The sequence below is a fragment of the Rosa rugosa genome, chromosome 2 (genome assembly GCF_958449725.1).
Source record: "Rosa rugosa chromosome 2, drRosRugo1.1, whole genome shotgun sequence".
NCBI lineage: Eukaryota > Viridiplantae > Streptophyta > Magnoliopsida > Rosales > Rosaceae > Rosa > Rosa rugosa.
Window position 1 is genome coordinate 12,253,903 of NC_084821.1, and position 11,336 is coordinate 12,265,238.

Here is an 11,336-nt window from a genome sequence, read left to right on the forward strand (position 1 = left end):
TCTGTTGTCAGATTATATCTGTGTTGTGGTCAGAAATGAGAAGTCGATCTACACAAATTTTCATTTGCGGATGTTATTTCAACCTTTCTAGATCCAGCCTAATGTTTTGTATAAATTTTCAGATATTAATTGGTGGTAGAATATATTACACAAGGGCTAGATTTTGTAATTAGTAGTATTTTACGTGATAGTAAGAAGAAATTTAAGTCGATCACTAAATTAAATCTCTCTCTCAATCCTCTCATAGCTAATTAATAACTAGCCGTTGGTCAAGTAAAATTAGTCTTCGATTCGTTGGAGAAAGTTGTTAAAAGTTAGGAGAGCTTGAGCTTTTGTCACTAGCTAGTTTTTGGTAGTTTCCTTTTGTCCAATTGTTTTTTTTTTTTTTTTGATAGAACCTTTTGTCCAAGTGTTTTCTTTTGCTTTAATTAAACTTCTTGCACAGGTCAACCTAAGTACTTGTGCGTTTTAATAAATGCAATGAAAATTAAAGGGGGCTTATTAGTGTATTATTAAATATGATCGATCCCGGTTTATATACCAAGCCTTTTCGGTAATCCGATCTCCAAATTAGTTTATTGTATTTCTCATTTGATCGAAGATAGATCGGCTAGCTAGATGTTTAAAGAAACTAATTAGGAACGGTACGTAATTGTCGTTATGACTATAACGAATTAATTAATAGAGATTATGATACTAATTATGGTCAACTTTCCATTAGGCATGCATTTCATGATGATTGGGGAAGAACACTAAGCGTGTGAACGTGAAATTTGAATATTATCGTGGTGGGTGGACGATGGATACATTGATAGCAGATGGAGGAGATGAGATGTTAACCCAAACCCAATTTTTTTCATCAGATAGTTGAGCGATAGTTTTCATGGATTGCCAAATCAAGTGGAAAGCTAAAGATTGATTTTGGAGGTGGGTAACAGCTCATCTATCGACCTTTACATTGGCATGCAAGAGTTAAATAATTTCACATGTATCACTTTGTTGCTGTCTTATTACAAATCTCTCATATATTCAAGGCTAAAAATTATAATTAATCAGCTTAAGGCTCTTGTCATTTTCTAGTTTGTTCTTTTATTTTTTCCCGTTTCCCACGATTGGGTCATTCCATTAGTAATAATATGATTAGTTAGTATTCAAATGTAATGTAAATGGACTCATACATGAAACTACATACATTCATACCAACAATCATTATGCGTTAATTATCTTCTAAAAAGTAGAAAAGACTTCTAATATGTAATCAATACAGTCATGTTTACCTACTCAATCAATAAATTTTCTATTATATATATAAGTACGTCAAAGAAATTATGACTTCCAATCTCCTACAAAGTACAAAATACTGAGAGATTATTCAGAGCACCGCCGTGCACTTGCACCAACATAAATGAATGGTTAGATTGCATTAAATACACTTTTTGTTTATTAAAAATAAAGTTGATAATAAATATCAAGGGTTGAGATTATTTTATAAGGGTTGAGTCACTTGCACCGTCGGTGCATGAATAATTTCCACAAAAGACTTCTAATATTTAATCAATACAGTCATGTTCACCTACTCATTCAATGAATTTTTTGTTCAATCGTGCTCAATTTCTGTTGGATTCAAATCACAGAGTGGAGAATATTATATAATAAGATGGTTTGAATTTACTTATTTTCTTAACTATTACCCACCGTTGATCTAAATCGATCCTATAGTAATGGAGTATAACTGAGCACAAAATTCATTGAGTATGTGAGTATGCTCATAATCTATAAGTAAAATTTTTATTTAGAGAAATTTTATTCACACATTACTAAATAATAAATACTAGATGACACACCACTTCTTTAACATTTTACTAAAAATACAACCCTAACCTTCCTAAATCATCTTCATTCACAATACACCATACCTATCCACTACACATCCAATTTTTTTTTTTCTTTCTCTTTGGTCAACTGAAAATTTTATAAACGAAGGTAGCAACCAAAAACAAACACCATAGAAAAATACAACTAAAGAAAAGCTGCAAATACAAAAGAGAACCAGCTACTAGAAGGCGCTGGAGCTGGAGACACAAACCATTAATTTGCTATGTTCAAGTTGTCAAGCTAAAATCTACTTGGCCTTATGCCCACAAGCCATTAATTTAAACGTACTTGTCCTTCTATCAGTTCAACCATTATGTGCTCTGATCCATATTCAAAACTTTACAATTGAATCTCAACAAGACAAATAACAGGTGTAGCACACGCAACCCAGGTATTACTAGTTCCATCTTCCAACTCAAAATAAATTTCCCTTATTTAATCACCTTACAGAACCAAAATACCATACTTATATCTTTGGTTCATTATACATCATTTGAACGTTATTTTGAAGGGAAAAAAAATCAGCAGATTTGCTTCAAGAGTATCTATCAATATATTTGTTCACGCACTCGATAATTAACAACATAGCCAAATAAGGAAACAGACAAGATCGAGCATTGTTTGCCACACTTTTTTTTTTTTTTTTGATGAAAATTGTTTGCACACTTTAGAACCAAGTTAGAGAACAACAGACGCCAATACTCCTTCAATAAAGATAACAAACCCAGGCATTATACTAATTAGCCCTATATTCATATATATTGATCTTATACTGACAAGACCCGCCTCAGATTCCACCCTGGAATCCGAAGTGGCCCTGCGGGACCCACTTTTAAAGAAGGTTTACCAAAAATTTCGGCATAACCTCCCTTAAAAAGGGACAACCCAAAAACCTGTGGAAAACAAATTTCACTTCTAATAATCCAACCACATACTTCTGGAGCCACCCTGCTCCCATCATTCAACCAACCCAAACTCAAAAATAATAATAGTGTATCAATTACTTCAAGTCTAAGAAACTCCAAGATTTAGGATACTACAATTCACAAAGTTAGGTCGTAGACCTCAAATATAATTCATTACAAGTCTGGGTCACAAATCCCATAGTAATCAGAGCAAATCTAGGAACGTAAATTAACATAGAGTACAGTAGGTTAAACAGGTAACCTACGAAATGTGATGACGGAAGCGGATGCGGTCACTATGGCTCACTCCTGAACGCCGAGCAGCAATACTGTAAACTGGGCATTTGAAACCGAAGGGCCCAGGGGAAAAGTATTGAAAAACACGTTAGCGTGAGTGGACAAAAATAAACAAATTTTAACAAAAGGAATTTAATACTTTCCCCATTTATTTCTCTAAAAACTCCCGATGCATGCAATGTTTAAGGACAACAAAACAAGAGAAGTTCTGTACAAGAAAAACCGCTAGTCACAAACTAAAAGAAAAGATTGAAACTCCGGTACTGAAGAAAATAGGATCAGCCCCGTTGGTTAAACAGAAATCGAACTAGCCCCGCTAGTCAAAAATAGTAAAGTGAGTAGGGGAAGACGATAGCCATACGAGTGAGCCTCCCAGGCTCGGGTGATAGCCTCCTAGGCTAAAGTACTCCCATTACTCCCGTAATATACCCTTACGCCACTACGTGTAGCGATAGGATACTGGGCTTCAGAATTACTGTCACAGAGACAGTAACCAGCGCCACAAAGGCGGAGGGCTTCGGTGATCCCATCACCTCGCCACAAAGGCGGAAGATCAAAGCTAGCAATGATAAGTCACCCAAAGTATGGCAAAAGAAAATCCGGACACCACAGTAAAATCATAAATACTTAAGGCTTCCCCAACTCTCGCAAAAGAATTCCCATGACATGTCCCACACGCCAAGATAAACTCAGATTCAAAAAAATAAATAAGATAAAATAAGCATAATCCAATGACGTGACCCCGCACGCCATAAAATCTTCAAATAATCAAATATCCAAAACCATTTCAGAAAATAACCATATGCACGAGAAAGTAATACGATAAATAAATTATCATCTCGGAAACAAATAAATAAATGCATGCATCATTCTTTGAAAATAAAAGTCCACTCACAGTATATGGTCAATCCTGACGTCGCTCGGTATTTTCCTCGTACGAAGACTTCTCTGGTCCTGTACGAATAGTACTCGTAAAAATATATTTACAGGACGGAAATTAACTTTACGAATATTAAAAATTGAAATTTAAAGCGTCCCCCTTCAACATCCAACTCCTTAATTCACATCGAATCCATCCGAAATTCTCCAATAATATTCATTCATCGATATATAAATTCTAAAGTGAATTCGAAAGAAATTCGGCGATCGAATTCACGTAAATCACCAACCGATAATTTATATTCAATTCATAACTCCTCAAATTTTCAAACAAACTTCATGTATAAACATTCTACAACCAATGTACGATTTATTGGGCCAAAGCATTAATTAAAACTCATCCCTACGCGCTACCACGCGCCACCCACAGTGGCGGCGCGTGGACCCCACCCGCCGGTGACCACCACCTCCGATGACCACCAAATTTTGACAACAGCAACTTCAAAACAGGCCCAACCATTTTCTCAACTACAACTTATTACAATTTTACCTTGAAACAGTCGAAACCGGCTAGAGAAGTTTTTCCAGAAAAACTCAAGAACCCTAGAATTTGAAATCGTCGATTCGACCTCCACACTGCAAATCGTGACTCAAGGCTAGGGGCAAAACAATCCTGGGCAAAAACCGAACCTTCGATGGTGATTTGGTGGTCGGGGACGGCCGGAAACGGTGGAATCGCCGGAAAAACTCAAACTGCCCCTAAGAGGGAACTTGCTTCGATTCGAGGTTTTCCGGCCAAATTGTTGAAAACCAAGGGCACCAGCGTGTTGAGGGGAAGGAGGCGACCCCGTGGTGGCCGGTTGTCCACCGGTTGATGGCCGGACGGCGGCAAATCGAAGGGGAAAGCAAACCGCCCGAAGAGGAAAGAGGGAGAGATCAGGGGAGAGGAGAGAGGAAGGTAGGTTTCCGGATTTGGAAACCTACCACAGTAAAATTTCCAACTTTATATATTTTTTTACCATGAACAGTAAATTTCTTAAATCACTCAAAACTTTCGCATACGAACTCCGATTTAAGTGTACCACATGTCCATGGACTCGGTTTAACGTCCCCTACAACTTACGTGAAGGAAATTTTCTCAAATTGTTAACCCATAAAAAGTCAACTTCTAGCAACCCCTAAATTGATAAATACGGGGTGTAACATATACTAGCTTGACAAAATAATAAAATATGTTATAATAATCAAAGAGACAATTTAGAAGCCATGAAAAATAGTAAAAAAGTTTCAGTACTAGTTCATCAGACAACAATTGAAATTGAAAACCTAAATTTTATAGTAAATAAAATTCAGTCAAAGATGGAGAAGTCATACCTAGCTCAATTGAGGGTTAACAAACACCAATATCAAAATCCATTACGTTGTTGCCGATTTTTCTTGGAGCTATAGATGTTCGTTGATCGTTGTCTTTAACTGTTTCTAACTTGGGTTTCAAGTTTGCATCTTCATTCACAGTCATTCACATAAAGGAGAAGAAAACAATAAAGTTGAATAGTTTATTCCAATTTTCTAACTATGTTTCTTTATTTTTGATGCAAATATTTTTTTTCTTTTTTGATGTAAACAATTTAATATACCTATAAAATAAAATTTTGGGTATACGAAAAAAGAAATGTATATTTAGTATTTAGAAGCGTGTGAATAAAATTTATCTTTTGTTTATATTAACATTTGAGTTGGCACAGTTCTGGAATGTTAGCATTCAGATTAAGACTTTTGGGTCCGACCTAGCTATTACAGTTCAATCAGGATTTTGACAAAGTTATACATCAATAGAAAGGTTGTGTACATGCTGAAATAGTTAAAAGTCCTCACTTTCGATCTCCATAGCTTACATTCAATGATCAATATTCTTTTTCGTTTGTATTCACGATTATCATTCGCAAGAAAATTAACCAAATCAAAAGCTAATTAGTCATTTGATTAACGTCTCCACCAGTTCACTTTCATGATTTTGTATGCATTTTTGGGACAAACAATTAGTCATTTGATTAACGTCTCCACCAGTTCAATTTCATGATTTTGTATGCATTTTTGGGACAAATTTTGTTTGACTTAAATTTTATGGATCATCAAAGTGAGACTTGGAGGGACCTAAAGGATGAATTGGGATTTCAATAATCAAACTACGTACATCCTTCGTGGTGAAACAATCTACGTTGTCATTCTTTCAATCCGTCACGTTAATATGTAATACCGATTCAGTCCTTGCCATGCATGCTAGCTTGGGCTTTCAAAAGGCCAGCTAGGGTTTTCAAAAATGTCCCTTATTATTATTATATATTGTTTTTTTTTTCATCAAAATTTGTGATGCATTTCATATCATGACTCAGTACTCCATAGCTATGAGAAATTAAAGAAGAAAACAACAACGAGTAAAGAGCAGATTACATCACTTGAGATGTGGTGCAGGTAGTTGTAAACTATGCAAGAAGCCAGAAATTTTTGTGGGTTTTTGAGTTGAGAACGTAGCCTCCAGCTTGGCCCTTCTTCTGTACTCCAACACAAGTGCACTTGCAGTTCTCAATCAAATACTCTGCTGTGTTTATACCTTTCGACGACCCTGTCGATCGCCCTCCAGGCCATGTATATGCTCTGCACATTCATCATATTCAAAATCGAAAGTCAGGCGACAACACAACAAGTCGAAGATGCATATATATTTGCATTCTAGTATATGTGAAATTGTGAATGCAATGAAACTAGAATGTTTAAGAGAAACTCGAAAAGTACTCACCCTAAATGTCCCTTGGGAAAAAGACCTCGCCGTTGCCCTATAACAATGATGTCAACCCCAAAAACTTCGCTATGATGTAAAATAGTGTTTGCTCTGTCTCTGCCAGCTTCCAATGTTACCCTCTCTATGCGCACATTTAGTTTTGGTTTTGCCCGATTGCATTCATTCTTCATTTCTTCAAGAAAATCCTTTACTGGCTCAATCCCTGAGATTGCAATTCCATTTCCTTTCCCGTGATCAAACGACGACATGGCTTGGGCGGCGACGGTAGCTAGATTAGGCGGGATTTTGAGCAATGTATTGAGATTGAATCCGTGTATCCAATTACTTGGGTTCTCAACATGAAGGAGGATCAACTCGTCGTGTTCGAGCACTGAATGAGAAAGTGCGTATTGGAGCGCACCCGATGAATCTCGGGTCGGATCTGCCACCACCAATACTTTCTTTGCCGGCGCTTGCATGTCTCCTATACGTATGGTTATTGTCCGGCTGTTTACAGTCTACACCACCATTAACCGGAACTTTTCCCCGGCGGGGATGAAAACACCACAACTACCCAATGTTGTCACAAATTTTTTCAAATAAGGGGGCCTGCAATGGAGGGTAGAGAAGTGACATGTGATAAAGAGAACTAATTGACAAAACTGGTTAGTGATTCACAAGTTTTCTTTCTGGCCAGTGATTAAGAAATTAGCTGGTGCTTTATGCTATTATTAAGGGAAGATGTTGGAATCATCCTTGAGAACCGGTCAATTGCCTGCAAAAATCTTTGAAGTATACAGCGAATTTAATTCTAGATGTGTCATAATTATACATATGTATGTTTTATTGGAGGATTTTTCCTACAAAAAATGCATCGGCATATAAGTATTCTTTTATTTTATTTTATTTTATGGGAGATATTTACCGACAATTAGTTTGTCTGTAAAAGGTACGTGTGTCACTGTTTATTTTATTTTTTATGTGAGTGTTTTAGCGCCAAATAATTCATTGGCAAAGATGCATTCTTTTTTATTTTATTTTTTATGGGAGGTTTTTGTTGTCAGTAAACATGTTTCGCCTTTTACATAGGACTGGGCATCCAAAACCGAAGACCCGATTCCGTTCCGAACCGTCCCGAAAACCACCGATACGGGCCGGTATCAAAATATGAAATTCACTGTTTAGGCCCGTCCCGTCCCGAGAAAAAGGGTCCGGTACCGGTATCAGCCCAATAGATACTGATTGGTCCCGTCCCGTCCCGTTTAAATTAATTAAATTAAATCTTTAATTTTTTACATTACTTGGCTGAGTTTGATTGGATAGTTTAGTTGGGAACACAAAGGAATGACCACACCTGATCACTAACCTTTAACCTAATCGACTAAACTGCTAAACGAAAACGGAAGACCTCGATCACCAATTCACTCTCTTCTCCACTCGATCTTCAGATCTTCTTTTGTTCTTCATCTAAATCCCAGATCCCCTCCCCGTCAACGACGGGCTCGTCTGGGACAACGGCATGCCATTTCCCGAGCCCTGTATCGATCGCATCGCCGACACCGTCGGAAGGTACGGTGACTAACGTGTGATGTTACAGTGAATCCCGACAGGTTTTGATCGCTTTCAATCCGTTTTCCACTTCCAATTCCCCCCACTTTCATGTTTCTGTATTTGGTTGTAGTTGAATGGGTTTTAAGAATTTGTGGATCAATGAAAGAAAGTGAAGTGACGATAAAAATTCATATCTACAATTCACTGTCTTACTTTGAATTGGCTGTGGTTCTGATCACAACCAATTGGTTGTGATGTTACTCTGAATTGGCTGTGGTTTTGATCACTTTCTTTCTCATTTTTCCATAACATTCACGCACACATATGGATCTCAAGTTTCTGTCTTGTTTTTCTTTCAATCTGGGCAGCTGATGAGTCTCATGGTATTGTGGGTAATTTGCGTCTAAATATTCAATGATGTTTTACTTTCACCTTGGAGAACTGATGCCCAAGTTTTTTTTTTTCGGTTTCCAAGTTCTATCAAGTTTCTGTTATTTTTGGCTCAATTTTGTGGGATTATCTTTGTTGTAGTGCTCAATTTTGATTTATCAAGTATTGTTTGCTTCGTTGGCTAAAGTTTTGATCATTACAGCTGCATCCTGGAATGATTGAAATCTGGAAATTTTGGATACCTGTTAAGTGTTAAGTACTTGAGTACTTAAGTGTGGGCAAAAAAAAAAGAGAGAGAGAGAGAGAGAGAGTCGGGTATCCCGAATTGGGCCCGGGCCCAACCTGATCCAGCTCGGTTTCGGTACCAACTTAAAAAAAACATAATCCCGTCCCGGCCCGTCCCAAATAATATTTTCGGTACCGGGCTCGGTATCACTCAGTAACCGGGCCGGTCCCGGCCTGTGCCCAGCCCTACTTTTACATATAACTTTTTTTTTTTTGGAATTCATTCGGATGGAGATCATAGGCCCATACCTAGTTTATCTAGGTCCAAGATCAGCCGGGCCTGTATGAAGCATTTATATAATAAAGTTAAAATGACATCCGATAAAAAAAAAAGTTAAAACGAAATAAGAATAAAATTGTATAAACTGACATTTCTTAACGGTAATTATCTGATAAAATTAAATTGTATTGTGATTACAAAAGAGGAGGTTGTTGACTTGATTATGCACAACAAACATTGATTTTGTTTTAATTGTAGAATTTAAAGATTCAGAAGCGTTTTGAAATAATAATAAAAAGTCACAATAAAAAAAATGATGTCTTGGCCTTTTGGGTAAGTTTTATAAGCACTTAAAAAAATGGTTTTGAGAAGCAATCAAAGTATTTCCTTGTGCAAAAGCAATCAAAGAATTGTTTTTATAAAATATTAGATAAAGATAGAGATTATCTTTTTGTAATTGCAAAACATGTTAATGCCATTGTGAAACTTTGGTATAGGAAATAATATGGTCTGTATAGATGATGGGGGAAAATTAATGCACGTTCAGATGCCTCGATCTAAAGTGAAAGGTAGGAAAAGATTTCTAAGAATATATGCTTGAGGAGGAAGCTAAGGGGGAGTCTCTCCCTGTGGAGGATCCAGTGGGGGATGATGCTTTGGTGGATATGAAGAGTGGGTTTGCTGAAAAGGATGACATGGTGGTTATGGAAGATACTAGCGATCCTCCTGACCTAATTGATGTGTTGTAAAAAAATATGGGACGGAATTCCTGTAAAAATAAAACACAGAATAATATGGTAATATCTTGGGAAATAAGAATAATGATATAGATGAGAGAATAAAATAAAGTAAGAAAATAATATAATATATAGATTTTTATATAGGAAAACTTATAAAAAGTCGAGGCGTGCAAGCGCACTGTCCTAAGAGAAGATTCGTCCCCTACTGCACAGGGTTGAATGACGAACTTCCCCCAAGATACAACAACTCTTCGAGCTCCGTCGTGCAGCTAAGAAGCCCCATTGAACCTTAATCACCCATGCACTCAAAACGGTGTATAAGTAAAGTATGTATATGTATAGTTTGTAAGAATATCTTTGGTAGAGGTATTTGGCTAGAGTGGTTGCATTATGGTGGATTATACCGTCATGTATACCCTCATTATCCGACAATCTAAACTCCCACACATGTGCATGTTTCATGCCTCACCATATGCCTTCCAACCATATGCCCTCCAACTCTAGCCATGTACCCTTATATAGGTCATACTTGCCATGACCATAATTAGCCTCATAAACCATATAACGGTCAAATAATAATCATATATTTAAAACATAAAACTGTTAAACCATAAATAGAGTAATAAACACAAAATAAAAATAACCCCCAAAATAAATAAAGAAATAAATAATATATATTTTAATTTTAAATCATAAAATTTCCAACAGATGCAGACGTATTTTATAAGTGACTAGTCAAAATAACTTTTAGCTACTTTGGCTAAAACTTAACTACAAAATAGCTAGCATTGTTAAAGATGCTCTTATGAAATATACATTTAAATTTATCACCATGTTAACATGATCGATCCTTTCATACTTGTTATATGAATATTAATTATATTTATTAATATCATGTTGAAACATATTATTTTGTTTCATATACAATTTGATCTCTTCCATGATTTTTTTTTTTTTTTTTCTCTCTATTCCAGTCTTTCTTCATAGAATCCTTAAGTGAGATATTGAAAGAAATTAAATTGATGTCCCATGTCAAACTCAAGTGCCATGGAAATATAGAGAAAATATAAGACTCGAGATATATATGGATGAGTTGCCACTAAATAATGAAGAGGCAATACAAACATTTAAGTTCTTCATTCCAGGTTACAGATTGTTCATGTTCATGTTAGATTTGAGTTTCCCCTAAATAATGGGAAGACAAAGCAAAATAGTCCAAGGCATAATTTATTATTTGTTATTTTTTTTTTTCCATAATGTTCATGCAAAAATTAAAGTTGTGTAACAAGGCAAAATAAATAAGTATGAGATCTACACATGTTTCTTCTAGGGCTTGGCTTGGTAACATGCATATTGACAGTGCAACTGTTCCATATACTGAACGCCCTTGAAAATCATTAAATTAACAACGAACC

General features: G+C 36.1%; 1 protein-coding gene and 1 non-coding gene across 2 annotated transcripts; one reads left to right on the forward strand and one right to left on the reverse strand.

Annotated features, from left to right (window-relative positions):
- Positions 1–6,220: 6,220 nt before the first annotated feature.
- On the reverse strand, positions 6,221–7,384 carry LOC133733556 (uncharacterized). Its single transcript, XM_062161187.1, has 2 exons — positions 6,754–7,384; positions 6,221–6,611 (listed from the first exon to the last, which is right to left on the reverse strand). The coding sequence occupies exons 1-2, from the start codon at positions 7,212–7,214 to the stop codon at positions 6,440–6,442; spliced, it is 633 nt and encodes a 210-aa protein (XP_062017171.1). The 5' UTR covers positions 7,215–7,384; the 3' UTR covers positions 6,221–6,439.
- Positions 7,385–8,645: 1,261 nt separating this feature from the next.
- On the forward strand, positions 8,646–8,739 carry LOC133734924 (small nucleolar RNA Z101). Its single transcript, XR_009858669.1, has one exon. It is a non-coding gene; the product is annotated as a small nucleolar RNA Z101 (small nucleolar RNA).
- The last annotated feature ends 2,597 nt before the right edge of the window (positions 8,740–11,336 follow it).